The following is a 22212-nucleotide window of genomic DNA, read 5'->3' as shown; positions in this document are numbered from 1 at the left end:
AGGTCCACCTAACCCCTGACACGGGCCCACAAACTCTCACTCTCTCTATTATTATTAAATTGTGGGCCCGTGTCGCTCATTCGGCGGGAAATGTTTGTTGAGATAGCGCCACGTCGTCAAGTAATCTCGGTCAGCAAAAGCCAAGCTGTCATTTAACTAATCTCTCAACAAATTAATGGACATAAATTTATTTTTCAATTTAGATAATAAATCGGGTGTATATTTGAAATATTTTAAAGTTCATGGACCCTGTTGAAATAGCTTATATAGTTATGTGTGTAAATTAAATTTATGTCAAAATTATAAATCAGCCCAAACCAAACCTAGTAGAACTTGTTTTGCCCGTTCAAACAAACAGAGAAGCTGATCAGTCGTTTTTGAGCACAGACCAGACCAGACGCGAGAGTGAGAGAGAGAGAGAGAGAGAGTGAGTGAGTGAGACAGAGAGTGCGATAGTAAGAGACAGAGACTGAGAAAGAGGAGGAGACTCACCTTCACAAAGTAGACGGCTGCTGCTCAAACAAAGTGTGGGTGCCGAAACTCTCATAAATTGGTGCAATTTATTGAGAGTTTTAGTTTGGGTTAAAGGTATGTCTGGTTCTTCCTATTCAATTATTGGATTTTAATATCGTAATGCTAAGACATTGATTAGGTTTCTGAATTAGTACATGAGTATGGAAAATTAGGCTTAATTTCTCATTCTTCTCCATATTTTATTCAATTTTTTCCTCTGATTTTCGGTGTTGTCGGCCCAATATCGGGGATTTCCGATATTTGCCGAAATTATCGTTGGAGGAAATATCGGGGATACGGGTGAAGATTTTGCTTCACCCCCCTATCGGTGTCGCCGACTCCAAAAATTGCCATTACTAATATTAACCGAAGCCGCCTCTCTCTCTCTCTCTCTCACTCACTTTATCAGACTGTGAGAGCTATGGCGTCGCTCTCTTCGGCGATCTCTACTTCAGGGCATGGTCTCTCTCCCAACGCATTGCCTCACGACGCCAAGCCCAAGAAGATCCAGTACTCTCAATGCCGTACATTTCTTCTCCCTCCTCAGCGCTCTCCTATTTGCAGGTACCCATTTGTATATCTATTCAGTTTCTGTTTGTTTCTCGAGAAAATGGATGAGTTTCGTATATGGAAAGTGGAAGTTTTTTCTCCTATTGCTTTAACTGAGTTAAAAACTTTATGACCTTGGCATGTTATTCTGAGTTCTTTGCATGAATTTCTGCATTTTGTAATGATGTTTAGTTTGCTATCGTAATTTTTGCCTTTTTCTTTCAGAAATTTAGTTTTTGTTGCACAAATAAATAGTGATTTTTTATTTATTATCCACCTTTTTCATTGTTTTTTCTAGAGCATAGTTGTTTCTATACTTCATATTGTAAATTAAATTATTGATTTATTTACGAGGTTTTTTTTTTGGTTTCAGAATGGGTTTTGTTTCTGGACTGGAAAGGAAAAGGACATTAAAAACCCATATTTTTGCATCAGTCACAGGTTCATCCCCTACCCTTTGTTCCATTTGAATTGGTCCGCAGGATCTTGTAGTGAATGACTGTAAGTTTTAATGTAACTATGTTTTCCTCTCCTTAATTAGTAGATACTCCAGTAGACACATCCCATGAAAAGGTTCAGCTTCCTAAAGGTGACAGTTGGTCTGTTCACAAATTTGGTGGCACTTGTGTGGGAAGTTCAGAAAGAATTAAGAATGTTGCAAAAATAGTTCTTAGTGATGATGCAGAGAGGAAGTTAGTAGTTGTATCAGCAATGTCCAAGGTAACCGATATGATGTTTGATCTCATCTACAAGGCTCAATCACGAGATGAATCCTATTTATCTGCATTAGATGCTGTTTTAGAAAAGCATAGATCAACAGCTCTTGATCTACTTGATGGGGATGATCTTGGTAGTTTCTTATTACGATTGCATAATGACATCAGTAACCTGAAAGCGATGCTTCGTGCAATATATATTGGTATTAGACTTATCTCTGTCTCTGTCTCTGTCTCTGTCTCTGTCTCTCTCTCACACACACACACACACACACACACAAACAACTTACATACATGTCTTATGTGTCTCCTAGAAGGATTTTGTCGTACCTGGAATGTTATATCACATTCTTCATTCATTTATTATTTACAAGAAACATCATGACATTGGTGGCTTTCTGATCCATATAAACTCTCAAATGGGTTATCACGGAAAATGTGACATGTGATTTTAGATATTTCCATCAGATGTCAAACGGACCATGTTTACCATTGTGCATATGCTTATACTACAAACTACATCAACTAGTGCTTTCTGGCAGAGAGAGAGATTAATTCTTTTATTGGAATTGTTTTATCTTTTTAAGGGAGTAGTTTGAACTTAATGGGATTAATGACTTCTTTAATTCTTCTCATTTTCGCCTTATGATTAGTCTACAATACATCAATACAATGGCTGAATAAAAATAAAAGGGTTAGTAAAGCATCATGCCTTTCTCCAACTTAACTAAGGCCAGTAATTTATGTGTTATGGAAAAGCTTTTTCTCCATCTATACATAGATATTATGAACCAAATCCTAATTTTCTTGTTAATTTTATGTCATTCCACTCTTCTAATTTTGGCTACAATTTTAAGGTAGCATCTTATTATATTGACTAATATTCTTAATTCTGGCAGCTAGTCATGCAACAGAATCTTTCACAGATTTTGTTGTAGGACATGGAGAGTTATATATTATGAATCAAATCCTAATTTTCTTGTTAATTTTATGTCATTCCACTCTTCTAATTTTGGCTACAATTTTAAGGTAGCATCTTATTATATTGACTAATATGCTTAATTCTGGCAGCTGGTCATGCAACAGAATCTTTCACAGATTTTGTTGTAGGACATGGAGAGTTATGGTCTGCTCAGATGTTGTCATCTGTTGTTAGAAAGGTCTGGTGGTTGTTTGCTCACTTTTTGAAGAGCATTTGCTGAATGTTTCTGTCCAAGTCGTTTGATATATTATTGTGCTTTTGATTTCGTTTGGCAGAATGGGGTGGATTGCAAATGGATGGATGCAAGGGAAGTCCTTATTGTAAACCCTTCTGGTTCTAATCAAGTCGATCCTGATTTTGAGGAATCTGAACGGAGACTTGAGAAATGGTTCTCCAGAAATCCATCAAAAACAATCATAGCTACTGGTTTTATTGCTAGCACACCTCAAGATATTCCTACTACTTTGAAGAGAGATGGAAGTGATTTCTCTGCAGCAATCTTGGGTGCTCTATTCAAGGCAGGTCAAGTTACAATTTGGACAGATGTTGATGGTGTCTATAGTGCAGATCCCAGAAAAGGTTTGTATAGCCCTTATTCTTAGTAAACATTAAGTCACATGTCAATCAGTTTTATGTAATTGTGATAATAGAGAAAACTTCCATTCAGGGATCCCTTGAATAAGGTTATTTTAAGGGACACATTGTGGGCCCACTCCACATTGTATTTCAATGATCTAAATCGTTTATTTTTTAAGTCTCCATTCAAAGGTCATCCTTGCAAAAAATTAGAGAAATCAGAAACCATTTCACCATTTGATTAATTGGTGATAATTTCATTATTTATTGAAAACACAGTGTTCGTCTATTTATTTTATCACAATTAGATGGCTTAGTGGTTTCCAGTATTTCAAATTTTTTTGTAAGGATGATCCCTAATGGAGACCTAAAAATAGACGGTTCGGATCATCAAACTATAATGCGGAGTGCTTCCGACAATGTGTCCCTCGATGGAAGCTTTCTTTGTGTGAATATATATATATATATATATATATATAAGTGAATAAACGCATGCATTTTCGCTTTTTTAATTTGTGAGAGTTATGGAATGATGCCTTCTAAGAATGTTACAATGGTACTGTGGGGTTTAATTCAATGTTAAGAAAATTTATTTTGCAGTTAGTGAGGCAGTGATTCTGAAGACATTGTCTTATCAAGAGGCCTGGGAAATGGTGAACCTTACTACTCCCTGTTGAAGTTGTTGAGATTGGGTACATTTGCAATTTTAACAAAAATATATGTATATGTGCAGTCTTATTTTGGGGCAAATGTTCTGCATCCACGCACCATCATTCCAGTGATGCGATATGACATTCCAATTATAATAAGGAATGTTTTCAACCTCTCTGCACCTGGTACAAAAATTTGTCGCTCTTCTGCTACTGAGGACGAAGAGGTCCAGGGATTGGTGTCCTTTGTCAAAGGGTTTGCAACAATAGACAACTTGGCCCTTGTAAATGTTGAGGGGTGAGCTGTGCATTATAGTCATTTCCACTGCATTTGTTCTATGAATTTACAAATACATTTCTCCCATTTTTAACATTCTCCTTTGTTTCACCCAGAACTGGAATGGCTGGTGTTCCTGGTACAGCTAGTGCTATATTTGGTGCTGTAAAAGATGTGGGGGCTAATGTTATTATGATATCTCAGGTTACCTCATGCTCTGTATTCAGGTTCATGGTAGTTGACACAGTTTAACATGTATGATGCTTAGTGTGCTTAGTGATGGGTCACTGTAGGCTAGTAGCGAGCATTCTGTGTGCTTTGCTGTCCCTGAAAAGGAAGTGAATGCTGTTTCTGAGGCACTGCAGTCTAGATTTCGTGAAGCCTTGAATGCTGGGCGCCTTTCTCAGGTGCGTACTTTTTATTTGACTGAATTTCTTGACAAGGTTACTTGATGTTAATGTATGCAGAGCAAGGATAGCATGTTGACAATTACTTTTTTGTTTATTTCACTGATAATTAGATATTTTGGTTCATTGGTTTCACTTTACAATGATGGAAAAGACTATATTGACAGAACTATTTGTTTTACTGTTAGTAACTTTAAAAACTGCTAGTAACTTTAAAAACTGCTAGTAACTTAAAACTTAAGTTTCTTATTAATTTATGGTAGGCATAGGACATTATTTATAGAGTTGTTCCTCAGAATCAGCTTTTCCATGCATCATCATGGTGGTAGAGAGTGGCTGGAAAATGTTCTTGAGTTGGCAATTTTACCTGAGGAAATTAAGTTGGAGGTTTGGAGTCCGAGGTGCTGATTTGCATCACTTAAATTAGGTGGCACTATTGGTATCAATACGATGGGATAATTAGCCTATTGGACCACTATTTGTATCTCAGTTATAGAATTGCAAGAAGAGTTTTATAAAAATTCTGAAGTAATACAGTGGAAATGTAAATGGAAAAAAAATGCATATTCTGATATTGTATTTTGATTGGTTTGATTCCTTGTGAACAAAATATTTCATTCTTTGCTCATCTATATTACTGGAACTGAGTCTTGTAATGCATTTTTTTCTTTTCATTTCATATATGTTATCATATATTATCAATTTTATGATTTTAATTTGTAGCACCTCTTTGGTACTTGGCTTGTAATTTAACCTTCTCAGGTTCAAGTCATTCCAAACTGTAGTATTTTGGCAACAGTTGGCCAGAAAATGGCTAGTACTCCTGGAGTTAGTGCAACTCTTTTCAATGCTCTGGCAAAGGTTAGGGTTTTCATCTATAAGTTTAAATAATCTATCAAAATTTATTATTATTTTTAATTTAACAATTCATAATTGTTTTCATAGTGATTTACAATGTCAGCGATCTGCTTCTAAACAGTAGTCTTTTATTCTTAATGTTTCACATAATCCCTAATCCCCAAGACAAAGGAGTCTAAATTGTTGCTACACTGCAGGCAAACATTAATGTGCGTGCTATAGCTCAAGGTTGTTCTGAGTACAATATTACTGTAGTGCTAAAGCGGGAGGATTGTATTAGGGCCCTGAGAGCTGTCCACTCTAGATTTTATCATTCAAAAACTACTATAGCAATGGGCATCGTCGGACCAGGATTGATTGGTGCCACATTACTTGATCAACTAAGGGATCAGGTGCTTTATTTGGACAAATTCTCTTGCATTACTATCATTTTCTTTCTACAATGTATCATTTGTATGTCATCTGTACATCAAATTGTATGATTCTTTATTACATGTATACTTGAAGATCCTAATTTGGTCAATATTATCACTGTGTGCTGGTTTTCATGTGTTTCAAAAGTGGGTTCTTTTGTGGTTTTTGTTTATGAGTACTTATTCTTGTCCGATTTAGTTTCTAGAGCAGCGAGATGTTACCTGTTTTTGGTTAAGTTGTAAAATGTGGTTTGCTTGTGCACAGAAGAGCATAATGAAATTAATAATCTTATTGGAAGTAAGTTTACTTGGCTACATCAAAAATTAAAATCTAGTTTGCAGGATTAATTCACTCAAGAAGATTGTGAATGTATGCTTGTTTTCTATGGGTATACTATGGGCATATATTAATGAGGATGAAGGTTTAATGCTGTAATATTTATCAACATATCATCTAGGGTCGGAGGCCTATGATTTTGCTTCTTAGTTTTTGGTGATAATTTAGGTTGCATATACATATGCTGCTCTGTGCCATTTACAGCCATTCAACAATTTAAGTTTTAGTTTTATATGCCCAACCAATTGGCTTTTCTTTCTTAAAATTAATTAAGATATAAATTAGGTATTTTGTAGTTCTCTCTCTCTCTCTCTCTCTCTCTCTCTCTCTCTCTCTCTCTCTCTCTCTCTCTCTCTCCCTCTCTCTCCTTCTCCCTCTCTCTCTCTCTCCCTCTTTCTCACTCACACACACACACACACACACACACACACACACACTTTACTCTCCGCCTTTAGACTCTTTACTAATTTAAGTTCATATTACTGCTTATGCACAAGCTTTGATGAATACTGATCCTTTTATTTTCTTTTATTGGGTGGCGTGAATCATTAAAATTGAACAATTTTAAATTTTGCAGGCGGCAACTCTTAAGGAAGAGTTTAACATTGATTTGCGTGTTATGGGAATCACTGGTTCAAGGACAATGCTTTTGAGTGAAACGTAAGTTAAAAGCTTTCTTTGGAATATTCTTAAATAAAATGCTTAGTATCTATACTACACTGGTACACCTTGGAGTGGTGGCATAACAGAGCTTGGTTCCTTTGTCTTTTCCTAAGTATCCACCTGTTAGATTATCAATGATCTAAATCATGATGGTCCAATTTATACATGTCTGTTAATGAAACTTTTTTGGTTAGCCTTCTCAAAATTGATAATTGACTGTGGATAATCAAGGCCCGTATGTTCATTTTGGACATTATTTGCACCAGGATTCGTGTCTTCTGCTAAGTAGTGGAAGTTTCCAGAGTCTTAATCGCATCCATGTTGAAGCTTTAAAGTCGGCTCTCCTTATTATTTTTGAATTTCTTGTGTGCATACTACCAAACTTGTTTCATTTCTATTTTTACTGTATGTTGCAAAAAAATGTCACCTGTAGCTTCTTATGGCTTGGTGGTAATTGATTTACTTATATTCTATAAATTATTCATTTAGTAGTTCTCATTTCCAGGACCGTGAAATTTATTTTTTTATTATTTATGGTCGTAGGGGTATTGACTTATCTAGATGGAAAGAACTTCAAAAAGAGAAAGGAGAAAGGGCAGATATGGAAAAATTTGTGCAACATGTACATGGGAATCATTTTATTCCGAATACTGTTTTAGTTGACTGCACAGCTGACACTATCATTGCAAGCCATTACAATGACTGGTTGCGGAAAGGAATTCATGTAGTGACCCCCAACAAAAAGGCAAATTCAGGACCGCTTGATCAGGTAATCTCTCTTCTTACATGTGGCCGATTTTTGAGGTTTTTATCATGATGACTTTATATATAATTCCAAATTCTTGTTTTGTATAATTCTAATCAACTGAGAAAGAACAAGAGCATCTCCCAATTCTTTAATTATATCTATCTACCCAATTAACTGGGAATGTGGATTTCTTTTCACGAACAGTTGTATCCGGAACCCCTGATTTTGGGGAATCTTGCTTTCAAATTCAAACAATTTACAAGGGTCATCAAGCAATGAATACAGTCATTGTTGGTTCCCACTGTATTTTTTCTTCATGCTTCCAATCTTCCCATTATTTATCAATTTTTATTTTCTTTTTTACAATTCTGGTCAATAGTGCTTTCTTTATAAAATGTGGATGACCACTTTTGATTCATAATTATAAGAGAGAATTCAATAACACTTTGTTGTTTGGACATAGTGATGATAAAAGTAGCCATTTACATGTGCAATTATTCTCATAACTCTGCACAAATTTTGCAGAAATGCCTATGCAACAAGTGATATAATCCGTAGTGCTTTAATGTGAATTTATCTGTTTTAACTGTTCTTCTGTAATCTGAAAGATGAAGATGCTTGTCATACTGAATTTAATATGAAAGGACCTGAGTTTTCCTTACTGAATACAGAGTGTTCTTTATAAAAAAAAGGGAGGGGGAAATAATACCCAGATTGTTTGTAGTATTTGTTTCTCTAGGGGCTTCTTCCATAGCCATTTATTTCATAACAATATGAAACTATTTTGTGTATTTTATTTTAATTTACCATAAATTGACTTGTGAGAAAAAAAAAAAAGAAGAATAAACTATGCAACTAACTTCGTTTATCTGTTATTTAATATGAATAAGTTACTCTTTGAGTACAATTTTAATGCAGTCTGAAAAGGCAGTAATATTGTTCATATCTTGCATATGTTTTGACTTCTTAGGTTTCATCATTCATAACATTATTTTTGTCCATGTCCAGTATTTAAAGTTAAGAGCTCTTCAACGGCAATCATATACACATTACTTTTATGAAGCTACTGTTGGAGCTGGTCTCCCAATTATCAATACATTACAAGGTCTCCTCGAAACTGGAGACAAAATTTTGCGTATTGAAGGCATCTTCAGGTATGTGGCAACTTTTGTTTATCCCTTTTCTCAGTCAAAAGTTGAAAATAATACAAGAGTACTGTCCCTTTTTAAGCATGTACGATCTTGATGTTAATGCACACCTTATATTACGTTTAACACAATTTTTGCCTCTCTGATTTGCTTTTGCAGTGGAACTTTGAGTTATATATTTAACAACTTAATAGGAAGACGAACTTTTAGTGAGGTGGTGGCTGAAGCAAAGCAGGCTGGTTATACTGAGCCGGATCCAAGGGATGATCTATCTGGAACAGATGTTTGTAGAAAGGTACTATGTGCTAATTTTTTTTCCACCTAAATTAAGTAGGCTTTATAATGTGGTCAGGTTTGTGTTTAATCAGTTAAACGTCCCTCAAGTTTTGATATAAGATCCTGTGGTTTGTATTATTAAAGAAAAAAAATTGACTTCATATTTATGCTGCTTTGGCCCCCACCCCGACACTTCAACCTCAGCTGTCATGATTTTGTAAGATTTGCCTCCTAAGGAACCATTTAAATGCAGGTGATAATTCTTGCCAGGGAGTCTGGTCTTAAGCTGGAACTCACCGATATCCCTGTTGAAAGCCTTGTGCCAGAACCATTGAAAGTAAAATCTAATCTTGTCAATCATTTAATACCTTACCAAGTGCATATGTTCACCTTTGATGTGGAGTTTCGGATGATTTATTTCCAGGACTGTGCATCGGCCGAGGAATTTATGCAAAAGCTTCCACAATTTGATCACGACTTGGCTAAGAAAAGGCAGATAGCTGAGGATGCAGGGGAAGTGAGTATCTCTGATATGCATTTCTTTTCTTGGTAGTCTAATACTGGAATTTTAACCTATCTGAAATAGTAGCCATATTTGATTGCTAAATTGATCAGGTAGTTTGTTATAAGCCTACTAGGCATCCAATGGCTATTAAATGTTTACATTTTTTTTTTTTTTTTGAGGTATCAATCATAACAATGGGCAAATTGGGGAAGAAATAACTCAAAATTGTTATTTTTTAGAAATTTTGGAACAATATCATTTTGGTTTCCTGTGAACCCATCCTCATTTCTTACATTATCTTCCGATATGATGGTTATTGATGTATTCCTCTGACTTCATGTGATAAAAACTGCACTGTAGATTTTATTATAGGGCATAATAGTGTTGGAAATGTGAATATTTTTCTTAATTCATCAGCGTTCTTTGGGCAGGGATTATCCAACCCTAATATCGTAGCTATAATTATTAGAGAGTATTTTTTTTTTTTTTATCCTGTTCTAAACGGTTTTTTTCTTACCTCATGACTTTGTGATATCTGAAGGTCTTGAGATATGTCGGGGTGGTCGATGTGGTCAATGAGAAAGGGGTAGTGAAGCTGCAAGCATACAAGAATGATCATCCGTTTGCTCAACTGTCCGGGGCAGATAATATCATTGCTTTCACAACAACAAGGTACAAAGATCAGCCTCTGATAGTCCGTGGACCGGGTGCTGGTGCCCAAGTCACAGCTGGTGGAGTCTTCAGTGACATATTGCGGCTTGCCTCATATCTTGGTGCCCCATCATAGTGGTAAGCCTGTAACCAGAAGATCATAGCGTCTGTGGTTCATCGAAGGCATTAGTTCACGCGTTTCTGTCGGGGCAGCCCACCATTATTGTACTTCTAACTGTCATGTATGTCTGTGGCTTAATTAGTGGATGCAATATTTATGAACTGGTTCTTACACTGGACATAATATAATGTGTCCAGCTATTGTGATTTATTAGTGATTTAGGATGCACTTTTGCACCTCGGAAGTGTAGTTTTTGTTATGAGGCTTAGTTTCTACCTGCTGGGGTTTGGGGTATATAATGTTTAATTTGATAGAGCTTTAGCTGATGCGGACATGCAACCGATTCTGGCTGAATTTTCAACATAAGTTTATGCTATTTATCTCCTGATTCTGTCTCAATCTTTAATTTTCATCTTAAGAAAATATAAAAAAGAAATGAGAAGAAAAAAAAAAAAAAAGCACACCCTGGCTTCATCCTTGTTGAGATATGCTCTTCAGCCCACTTGAATTTCTGAGCGTGTGTAAATTGGTTTCTACTCTTGGGCTTGTTTTTAATTGTTTGGTTTTTTCCTTAACTTTGACATTTGTAATCAGATGATTAATTTGTTGATTGGTCGCATGGAGGGATGTGATTCCAAAACTAGATACACATGTAGTTTCTGATAAAGATGACACCCACAACACAAGGAAAAAAAATCTTTCGAGTACAACCATTGTATGAAACTACTCTCGCATTCATTCCCTCTCTGCTTGCATTAGTTGTATTATTGTTTTACTCGTAAAATAAATGAGTTTTTAGGATACAATTTTAAGATCCCTCCTTCCTTGGCGGTTTAACTGTTTGACCTTGTCAGCTGAAAGGTCTGTGTTTTCCAGAACATGTTCCTATGATGCCTTGGCAATTGCTTCAATCGAACCAATAGCTTGGTTAAGCAGCACAAATTCCCAGGATAAGAATGTGGCTTCAAAGCATTAAGATCACATTGTAGAACTGAAATGTTGGAGGCTATTCTTCAATGATGCTACATAGACCAGAAATATTGTAAAGGCCAGTGCTATTCTGACCACCTTAAACTGCTGAGTTGACCACTCTATTTCAAAATTTTAATTTTACCCTTAAAATAAAAAAATTTAATTTTGTTTGTCGAGTTATTCAATAGTTATCTACCGAAATATTTATAGTTATTCGACAGTTATCTGCTGAATATTGGTGGATTATTTGGTGGATAACCACCAAATGAAAATGAAAAAAAGTATTCGACAGTTATCTGCCGAAATGTTTGTGTTTATTCGACAGTTATCTGACGAACATTGGTATATGTTTCGGTAGATAACCACCGAATGAATTTGGGTAATTTCATCATGTTTTTGCAATAAAGGGTAAAAAAAAAAAAAAAAATTAGACAAAATATGTTAGGGTGGTCTGCATAGCCTCATCCTATTGTAAATATTGTCTTACCCATCCTATGCATGCAATGCAAGGACTGAATGGACCTAGGTAGTGTTAGCATACAACTATAAATACTATCATAGTATCATGTATGCTCCTCTCTTTTTTTTTGTCCTCTATTTTCATTTGTACAATGAAAAGCATTCAACACCATAAAAACGCATCCAACACCATAAAAACGCATCCAACACCTTGTACATGAATTCCTCATGAAGTAAAGGTGCTTGCTGTTTAAACCCAACTAGCAAATGTTATCTAACTACAAGAGCAAGACAGAAACAGAAAGCTGACATCAATATCGAGGTACTTTTAGACCAACAGCTAGCGAGCCTTTCTTTTGATGATTTTTCAGATCCACACACAAGACAATTATATTTCATGACAGTTCCAATAATCACAAACAATTAGCAAAGTTTTGTATTGACATTTAAACTCTGAAGCAGCTTGTAATACCAACCTCAGCCTTCAATTTTGTGGTGGCATCCTCTCGCTTGCATAGTTGCATACTGTGATTAATGGTTACTTAGACAAAATTACTTGGAAAAATCAATCATAAAGTGAGTGAGCTTTCGAGAACAAGAATTACCCCCACGAGAGTGAGCTCTCTTTACCATCATTCAAAACCCCATCCTTACTCAAAGGAAATTTCTCATCACAAGTTGCAAATTGTAGTTCATGTAAACAAATGGAAAGCAGTACATCAGAGGCGACTTAGAATGATTTGTTTTCTTAAATCCCTCTTAGGAATATTCATCTAATATTATTTTAGGCCAATTTAGACATGTTATTTGAGGTGGTAACAAGTTAACAACCATAATTGTATGTTGCAACAAATGAGCTAGAGAGCCTTGTCCGGTTGATTATGAGCTTTACAGCGAATGACAAGCTGGTAAGACAAACATGTATATATATATATATATATTTCAGTTTGCCAATTATAAATACTGGCTTTTATTGTCTGGATAAACCAGAGCAGTGGTGGGCCTGGAGGCAATTGTATGGCCATCCCTATCCCCTTTTCAAGGGTCTGCAGGCCCTATTATCAAAATTCTATAATCTATTTAAATGAAGGGCATTAATTACTATGTACTTAATGGTCGGTCGAAGGGAGAAAAGTTATCAAAGTTTACAGTGTTTACTTGACCATTTTTTTTAAGCAAAAAAATAAAAAAATAAAAAATTAGGATTAAATGTCAAATATCTATAGTTTTTCAGCAAAACAATAAGACACTAATTTTTTTTAGTTTAGGTACTAAAGACATTTTGGATTAGGTCACAAATCGGTTTGCTATACAGTTGTGATTATTTTAAACTCATAAAAATTCAAAATTTATAAAAATTTAATGCTTTTGATTTAGGCTTTGGATCTGATCTGCGTGGGGCTTTGAGATTTGGTGAGAGTTGGCTGGGCTCTGAGTTTTGGTGAGATTGATTTGGGATTTTGAAGATTTATTTTTTTACTTAGTTTGGTTTCATTTTGCAAACTGACTTTTTGTGGGTTTGGGGACTAATTTCTTTGCAGGGATTTGGATATGATCTGCGTGGGAGCTTTGAGATTTGTAAATGTACTTGGAAGCGCTTTCAAGGGCTTTTACAATCCAAAAGCACTTTCAATTGTTTTTACCAAATGTAAGAAAAAACGTTTTTGACTATTTCAAAGTGCTTTTAAGTCTTCTAAAAGCACTACCAAACAAGTCAAGCTATCTTAAAACACAACGAGAATACACAGAACATTAAGGGAAAAAGCATTTTTTGTTATTGTTTTTTACCTTAAAAACATATTTGGTCATTATGGTTTCAAAACTCTAAATTTGGTCTATGTGTTTTATGTTAATTGCAATATATATAAGGACAATTTTAATAAATATATTCAAATTTTCAATTTTGTTTGAAAATCAAATTGAAGGTTACATAAATGATTTTTTGTCATTTTTGAGTAAAACTGATCATGAGTTCAAACAAATTTTCTCGTTGGTTACAAAATGTCCTACAATTCCAAACAATATAAAACACAAGTAATACCAAATGCGGAATTTTGAAACCACATGGACTAAATATGTTTTCTGAGTAAAACACAAGGACCAAAATTATTATTTTCCCAAAAATTAAGGCTATCTAGCCTTTTTTGTTTTGTTTTGAGAAACAAATAATTTATTTAAATAAACATGCAAATGAGTTACATATATGAAGATCCTTAGCAATACAATTCATTATCTAGATCGACCCTCCTCTAACCAGAAAAAAAAAAATACCTTAGCACATACGATAAAACAAGCTAATGTATGAGTACCAAGGTTACACTCTCTTGGACAAAAGGAATTAAAGGAAAGCTATCGTAGCTTAAAACACTATCACGTACAGATTAACTTTGAGATTCATTACTTGGTTGTTTAAAGGTTTCCATGTTGACTTGATCTGTTTCAAGTTTTTCCTCGTTGGTTTTGTTGTACATAGCTTTTCTTTTCTTCTGACTTTCAGTTGGGACTTTCACATTCGTTGCCAAACCAACAGCTTGAAAAAATCTTATTAAATACCAAGTAATATCAATCTGCCACCACTCCAGACCTTGTCTGGCTGAATACTCAAAAGCATGGTGGTTATTGTGCCAACCTTCTCCATGTGCCAACAATCCAAACAACCTAAACAAGTTCAAATATTTTCTCATTATATATTTACGTATTTTTACCCATGCAACTTAGAAAAATTAATAAAAAGTTTCATTCATAAAATTGCATGTATATTTAGATAGAGTGCATTGAAGCTATATAGGTATACTGTACCAGTTGTTTTTAGAAAAATCATCGGTGTCCCATACTCGCTTTCCCCATATGTGGCAAATCGAATTTATTGACAAAGTAATGTGGTAAAGAAACACTATCCTCACAGCCTGCAAAACTAATTATATTAATTGCAATAAGAAGGAAATTAAAACAGACGACCATTAATTTGAGAAATTAATATATATGTATCCTAGTAATTAATTGAGTCTTGTACGAAGAAGAATAATTTGACTGAGTTAACACAAGAATGATGCTGATATACAAAACTCAAATGGCAATGGCACCATGACAAATTAATTATATATATCTTCTGCCTCAAGGCCCTCAATTAAGTAAACGTACGTTAACATATATCGAGATATCATCAAGAGCAATTTTAATTACCAGTCCCCAAACCAAGAAGGGAAGCCCTCCTACGACATATAGTAGAACTCCAAGAGCAACTGAGTGAAGAGGGTAAGTAATATGAAGAAACCTATAGTAGGGCTGCTTTTTTATATCTCCAACGTTCGTTAGTCTTCCTTCATACTACAAAATTTCAAATGTAAAAGTTTGATCAACAAATTAAAACACTACTAGAATGTCATGAGTTTGGGGACTCAGACATGTGGATGAAGAAGCTAGCTAAAGAGATCGAGTTTTGAATATAAATATACTTACACTTCCAAATCGAGAACGATAATCTATGATCCAACCAATATGACTAAACCAGAATCCCTTGATAGGGCTATGAGGGTCTTTCCATGTGTCGGTAAACTGATGATGGGTCCTGTGTGTGCTCACCCATTCAATTGGACTTCCCTACAAACCAAAACCATAACATTATCGAGTACGTACACATAAATCATTTTACTTATTATATAAAGTAGGATGTCACGGATCTGCCCTCATCATATAAAAATTAAACCTTAAACCTTAATTACCTGAAGTGAGAGAACTGCGCAATAGACGAAAAAGTACTCAAGCCATATAGGAAGCGTAAGACTCCGGTGTGCGAGAGTCCGATGGTAGCCTAGGGTTACACCCACACCTGTGACAACATAGAGTGCAAAAGCCAACCAGAATGCAGACCAGTTGAAGTGAAATGGCGCTAAAACACAGGCGCAGTGCAAACCCAAAAGGACAATGAAACTGCTTATATCCACACCGTTCCACTGCCTCCCTAAAAATCCCACACGACTCTTCACCATCCAATCTAACATTGCTGCTCAACGTACTATATGTTGCTTCAGTTCTTCTGTGTGTCTCTCATTGTGATATGTAGTTGCAAATGAATGAACAAGGTTTGTGCTTGTAATATAGGGGCAGTACCATGCCTTGCATGAGAAAGTATAGCTAGCTGGCCGCCGGTGGCTTCAATTTTGGACAGGATATATGGTAGCTGGAAATGCCTTCAAAGCCATGATATAGCTAATATTTTAGGCGAGAAAATCAATGTGTAAACCCCATCACTACAAGAAAACTGAGCAATGGCAACCTAGCTACTTTTTACCAACTCTTTTGGACAACTAACCAACCATTTAATGTTGCACAAGGAATTATCAACGCTGCAGCAACACTTAAGCCAAAGGATGTAGGGGTTGGGGTCCCTCAAAGGTTTCTGCACCGCCTGTTTTGGCAAGGTTGCTTGAGAACAGTGATTTGCTTTTATTATGCAACCATTACAAAGAGGTTTGAAAATTAGTTTGATTGTGATCACTACTGGAAAAATGGACAGTAGGCACGAACAATGACTCACAGTTATGAGGCGGATGAGATTACAGCATTTCCATACATGGTTTTGAGTAATCAGTAACTCAAACTTAGTTGTCACGGTGTAAGGGTGAGTAATTTAATAATAGGCACTGGTAACTGTGAGGGTTATTAAAATTCAGCGGCTTCGGCTGCGTGGAGCCGCTGCAACGGAGCTGAGAAATGAATAAGTACACATATGGGTAAACTGTCCCATTTACTAAGTCACAGATGACCAAACTGTGACATGTAGTAATTCACAGATTTCCAAACCGTGACATGTACTAGTATTGTTCGGATTTTGCACAAGTTTGGTGGTTTTCTAAAGTCTCACGGTTTTGAATGAATTGTGTATATTTAAACTATTAGTCACTGTGTTCATGTAGTGCCTATTCCAAAAGTAATATTTTATCTTTCAGTCACGGTTTACATACTGTGCCATGACCAAAAGTAATATTGCTACTATCAGATTTTATCTATTAGTCACGGTTTACATACTGTGCCATGACCAAAATAATATTATTACTATCTGTTTGCATATGCGATATGACCAAAAGACCCTCCTCCTTCCCTCTCCAATTTATCACGCGAAATAGATAATACAGACTGACTTCGCAGTACCCACCGCGCGCAGGAGCAAAACCCCCTTCTCTTCCCCCCTTTGATTGAGAAATTTTTCTGCGCTCAGAGATCAAATAAGGCCAGGTATGGGTTTATTTAGTATACTCATATCCCAAATTTGCCTAATTAAGTATGTAATGGTAGTCTTCTTATACTTCATCCCCATTATGAGTTGTTGGCTATGAAGTTCAACAAAGACCACGAGATCGGATTAGATTAATGAGATGAGGAATTGACAAGGGGAACCTAGCAATCTGAACTTGAATTATTACATGTTAGACTTACCATTTAAGCTCTACATCTGATTGATTTAGAACAATAGAAATATTGGGTTTGATTGCAATTTAGGAATTCCCATTTTTGAAGTTCATGACTTTATAATATATGTTATGAATATATCATATGAGTATGCATTTGGTTTGTCACTTGCGTGATGAATAATCCCCATAAGTATGTATTTTGTTTGACATTTTAATTAGCAAGCATTTAATTTTTAGTATTGCATTTTTAATATTACAATACCTACTTGTATATTTGATCCGACCTATATTCCTGCAGTTTTTTTTTTTAGATTCTAAATACAGAACAAAGAAGAACACTTGAAGCTTGGTCTGTGCGCTTTCACAATTGAAATCAAGTTTGTTGTTGTCTCAATTTCTATTTACATGTAGATATAATTGTTATCAACAAAGGTAGTGAAAAAATGACTCAATTTTCTGATCCCATTTAGTTATCCGTCTTCCTCCCAACCCATGTTTTTATTATTCTCTCTCTGTATTGGCCTTGGCAGTTTTGAGTATAAGCAAATGAACAACAAGCAGGTGGTTACAGTAGAAATTAAAATTAATTCTTGAATATATCCATCAATTGTCATAAGTATGTATTGGGAAACTGCATCCAAGCATACTTCCTATTGTTCATACATCCATTTTTTTGTTGAACATCTTTATGGGCTTCGTCTGCTATTATTTTTTGAATTTTTTCTGGAAATTGACTTAGTTTTCTTCTAATTACTAGGTAGATAGTGAATTCTCAATGGATAAGATTGGGTATTTTTGGATCGTATGAGTGACGAATATTTGACAAGGCTACGTGCATTCATCGCCCATGCATTAAGAGTATCCGCATTTGATGGTGACATTAAGTGCCCGTGTAGTCAATGTTGTAATCGGTATTGGAAGTCACCTATAGAAGTTGAAGAACACATTTTTGTTGATGGTATGGACGAAGATTATGTTAATGCACCATGGACATCGCATGGGGAGCAGTTGCCTAGGCCTAACACTGAAGCAACACATGTTCAGAATGAAGATATGACTGGTATGTTGCATGATGCCTTTGGAATGCATAGGTTTGAATATACTGCTGGAACTAATGATGATACCTCCCTGCCCTCTGGGCCCACTTCTGCTAATGAAAGCTTTTTCCATGCGATGGAGGATGCTAAAGTAGAGTTGTACCCAGGCTGTGGCAGAACTAAGCTTTCCTTCTTGGTGAGATTATATCAGATCAAGTGCTTGCATTCTTGGACCAACACATCTTTTACAGAATTGCTGACTTTGCTAAAGGATTGGTTTCCGAAAGGGGTGAATTGGCCACCCAGTTTTTATAAGACCAAGAAGTTCATTACTGACTTGGGTTTGAGTTATGAAAAAATTGATGCATGCCCAAAAGATTGCATGTTATATTGGAAGGAGCATGCCAACAATACATCATGCCATGTGTGTGGCAAACCACGTTACAAGGAAAACATAGAGGCCGGACATGTCACTCGTACTAAAGTTGCTAATAAGGTGTTACGTTACTTTCCTTTGGGACCACGACTCCAACGTCTTTATATGTCACATCATACCGCTGATTCTATGGTATGGCATGCCGAACACAGACAGGTGGATAGTGTGCTTAGGCATCCTGCAGACTCCCCAGCGTGGGAAAAATTAGATAGTTTGAATCCATCCATTGGTTCAGAGCCACGTAATGTGCGCTTAGGGTTGGCTAGTGATGGATTTAATCCTTTCGGTATGATGAGCTTATCCCACAGTACTTGGCCAGTGATAATTTCAGTTTATAATCTTCCACCGTGGCTATGCATGAAACAACCGTACTTAATGCTTTCTTTGCTTATTCCTGGTCCTAAGAGTCCTGGAAATGATTTAGATATTTATCTTCAACCTTTAGTGGAAGAGTTGAAGACTCTTTGGGAACATGGGTTACCAACATTTGATGCAGTAAAAAAAGAGACTTTCATCATGCGTGCTGCCGTTTTGTGGACAATTAATGATTTTCCAGCATATGCGATGCTTTCAGGTTGGAGCACTAAAGGGAAGAAGGCATGCCCACAATGTGCATATGGGACATATTCTCTAAGGTTGAATGTAAGTCAAAAAGAATGTTATCTTGGTCATCGTCGATGGTTGCCTATCAATCATCGGTTTCGAAGATTGACTCATTCATTTAACAGATCCCAAGAGCATGGTTTACCACCAATTCCTATGACAGGTGGAGAGTGTCTGGCTTCATTAAGTGGGTTAACATTTCAATTCGGTAAGGGTAAAAAGAAATCTTTAACTCGCAAGCGCAAACATGATGTTGCCAAGTACGATGGTCCATGGAAGAAAAAAAGCATTTTTTTTGATCTACCATATTGGAAGGATCTTTTTATTCGACATAATCTGGATGTGATGCATATTGAAAAAAACGTCACAGATAGTGTTTTGGGGACGTTGTTATGTATTGATGGGAAAAACAAAGACACATACAAGGCTCGCTTGGATTTGGTGGATCTAAAAGTGAAAAAAAAACTACATCCCATACTTGAAGGGGGAAGAACAAAACTACCCCCGAGCCCTTTCACCTTATCAAATGAAGAAAAAACGTCAATGTGCACAGTCCTTGCATCAGTCAAGGTTCCTGATGGGTTTTCCTCCAACATAGCCAGATGTGTTAAAGTTGAAGAGAAGAAATTAATAGGTCTAAAGAGCCATGATTGCCATATACTTATGCAATACTTGATTCCTATTGCAATTCGTGGGATCTTACCAAGAAATGTGATTCGTGTGCTACTCGAGCTTAGTTCATTTTTTCGAAACCTCTGTTCTAAGGTTGGTACTACTGGTCACTTTCAGTTTTGTCTCGAAGAATCGCAATTACATTATGTGAATTAGAAAAGTTATTGCCGCCGGCATTTTTTGACTCAATGGTTCACTTGCCTATTCACCTTGCTGATGAAGCAGCAATAGCTGGTCCTGTACAATACAGGTGGATGTACCCAATCGAGAGGTATTAAAAACGCAGTATGTAATGTATAAATATATTTTATTTATTATTTGCTTTATTCTCCTCTGTTACATGAATCAAACATGCACAAGTTATATATATATATATATTTTACAATTTGATTTGGGTTAGTTTTCTTTTACTTATGCTCATCACCACGTTAATTATTTTATGCAGATACCTGCAAACACTCAAGAAATATGTTCATAACAAATATCGTCCTGAGGGCAGCATCGTCGAAGGGTATATTGTTGAAGAGTGTTTAACTTTTTGCTCTATGTATCTTGGGGACGAAACTGTTACACGTCGAAATAGGCCTGGTCGAAATGTTGATGCGGTAGGGAGTGGTGCACGTGACGGACTAGTAATATTTTCAGCACCTGGAAGATCTCTTGGTAGAGTAGAATTATTCAACCTAGACCAATCAAAATGGGAAAGAGCACACTTGCATGTGTTGCTCAACTGCCCCGAAGTCCAACCATATATAAGGTGCAATACATAAGATGTTGATGTGAATATGATAATACTGGATGGTTTCATTTTTTTCAAATAAATGTCAAACTATCTTATCATTTATTTCATTTATTAAGGAACACGTTGCTCGTGAGAGGGAAAATCGAGGACCACGCATAAGTGAAGCAGCATCTATACAATTAGCGCACTTGTCATTTCCGGAGTGGTTTCGAATACATGTTAGTATCCTGCTAGTAATTGATATATTTAGAATGATGTTGATATATTTCGGGATAGTGTATAATATTTGGTCATTTATGCAGATCGATGACCAAATAGATCGTGGGGTTTGCAACATTAGTGACGACTTGAGTGCATTGGCTAGTGGACCGAGCCGGCGAGCTGGTCGTTGGAAAAAATACATAATGAATGGTTATCGATTCCATGTGAAATCTGTTGATGAGGGTGGCCAGTCACAAAATAGTGGAGTATTTGTACAAGGTGAGAATGAGAATTATGCTATAGTTGAAGATACTAATCCGAGCTCATCCATGGTTGACTATTATGGTGTACTGAATGACATTATTGATTTAGACTATCATAATGACTGACATGTGGTGTTATTTGATTGTGACTGGATAAATGGGCAAGGCCGCCAAAGTGGTATTAAAATAGATGAATATGGGTTTACATTAGTGAACTTCACTCGATTGATGCTCCCACAGGACATATTTATTTTAGGGTCACAAGCACATCAGGTGTTTTATGTGCAAGATCTAAATCAACCAGTTTGGCATGTTGCGGTGAAAACAAGGCCTAGAGATTATTTTGACATGGGCATAGTAACAACCCATGATATTTCTGCACCTCAAAACTTGGATGATGCCACTAATGTGGTCGACGAAGTAGAGGTCCGAACAGATGTGGAAGATGTGATGGTGACTTAAATGGACAGCCAGGTAAATCTTATTTTGAATATCACACTTTATGGCAAACATCATGAGGAGGTGATTTGGTTTTTCGTCCATGACTAATTATATCCCTCGAATGAACATGTGAACATATTTTACTTTGGTGTTTGCAATTTGTGTTCCTGGTGATCTGAACTTAAATAAGTCACTTGCAATATCCAGAAAACAAGTAGATTAGATTCACATGTTGTATTTTCAGGCATGCAATACGGAACATTATTCTCATAGTTCTTACTGTGCTTACTTTCTTGTCATCACCATAAGATGGTTGTTTTGTAATGGAAATGGTACGTGATAATAATAGTGGATATCTGAGGATGTAATTTAGTGTGTTTTAGAAGTCCTACAATTTGAGTAACTGTTGAAAAAAGAAACGAAATGCTGCCGAAATTTAAATAGCATTGTGCTATTGAACCAAATAGAGAAAGCATATATGGATGGATAGTATCACCCAATTTAACATTATGTTTATTAAATGGCATGTTCCATGGAGTTACGAATTAATTCAATGTTTTATTGTTAATGCAGGTTAGTGTGATG

At 36.0% G+C, this 22212-nt stretch overlaps 2 protein-coding genes and 1 pseudogene across 3 annotated transcripts; 2 read left to right on the top strand and 1 right to left on the bottom strand.

The window, feature by feature from the left end:
• The first annotated feature begins 381 nt into the window (after positions 1-381).
• Positions 382-10781, top strand: LOC147286446 (bifunctional aspartokinase/homoserine dehydrogenase 1, chloroplastic-like). Of its 2 annotated transcripts, none has more exons than XM_086239099.1 (19): positions 382-588; positions 923-1077; positions 1436-1503; positions 1607-1981; positions 2850-2938; positions 3036-3339; positions 3937-3989; positions 4070-4284; positions 4380-4467; positions 4557-4670; positions 5433-5531; positions 5726-5920; positions 6856-6938; positions 7485-7710; positions 8698-8843; positions 8997-9132; positions 9367-9450; positions 9538-9630; positions 10160-10781. In XM_086239099.1, exons 2-19 carry the CDS (start codon positions 935-937, stop codon positions 10403-10405), a joined length of 2757 nt encoding a protein of 918 aa, XP_086095225.1. In that variant the 5' UTR covers positions 382-588; positions 923-934; the 3' UTR covers positions 10406-10781. The 2 variants fall into 2 exon arrangements, with proteins under 2 accessions (XP_086095225.1, XP_086095224.1); XM_086239098.1 differs by having other exon boundaries at positions 1604-1981.
• A 3362-nt stretch (positions 10782-14143) lies between these two features.
• On the bottom strand, positions 14144-15853 carry LOC147286445 (palmitoyl-monogalactosyldiacylglycerol delta-7 desaturase, chloroplastic-like). The gene is made up of 5 exons (XM_086239100.1): positions 15544-15853; positions 15281-15421; positions 15005-15148; positions 14621-14727; positions 14144-14479 (listed from the first exon to the last, which is right to left on the bottom strand). Exons 1-5 carry the CDS (start codon positions 15820-15822, stop codon positions 14203-14205), a joined length of 948 nt encoding a protein of 315 aa, XP_086095226.1. The 5' UTR covers positions 15823-15853; the 3' UTR covers positions 14144-14202.
• Positions 15854-16349: 496 nt separating this feature from the next.
• LOC147286444 (uncharacterized) lies at positions 16350-21717 on the top strand (annotated as a pseudogene).
• The last annotated feature ends 495 nt before the right edge of the window (positions 21718-22212 follow it).

The sequence above is a fragment of the Dryas octopetala genome, chromosome 4 (genome assembly GCF_963921425.1).
Source record: "Dryas octopetala chromosome 4, drDryOcto1.1, whole genome shotgun sequence".
NCBI lineage: Eukaryota > Viridiplantae > Streptophyta > Magnoliopsida > Rosales > Rosaceae > Dryas > Dryas octopetala.
This window is presented reverse-complemented; position numbering and strand designations above follow the sequence as displayed.

What these genes read in the sequence shown, in the direction of transcription:
- LOC147286446 (XM_086239098.1), top strand. Translation starts at nt 935, where the DNA reads ATGGCGTCGCTCTCTTCGGCGATCTCTACTTCAGGGCATGGTCTCTCT. An exon ending in TAGTGCAGATCCCAGAAAAG is followed by an intron (nt 3,340 to 3,936) that starts GTTTGTATAGCC and finishes TTTATTTTGCAG; the next exon opens with TTAGTGAGGCAGTGATTCTG. An exon ending in ATGCTGGGCGCCTTTCTCAG is followed by an intron (nt 4,671 to 5,432) that starts GTGCGTACTTTT and finishes TAACCTTCTCAG; the next exon opens with GTTCAAGTCATTCCAAACTG.
- LOC147286445 (XM_086239100.1), bottom strand. Translation starts at nt 15,822, where the DNA reads ATGTTAGATTGGATGGTGAAGAGTCGTGTGGGATTTTTAGGGAGGCAG. An exon ending in GCGCAGTTCTCTCACTTCAG is followed by an intron (nt 15,422 to 15,543) that starts GTAATTAAGGTT and finishes TTTGGTTTGTAG; the next exon opens with GGAAGTCCAATTGAATGGGT. An exon ending in CCTTCTTGGTTTGGGGACTG is followed by an intron (nt 14,728 to 15,004) that starts GTAATTAAAATT and finishes TTAGTTTTGCAG; the next exon opens with GCTGTGAGGATAGTGTTTCT.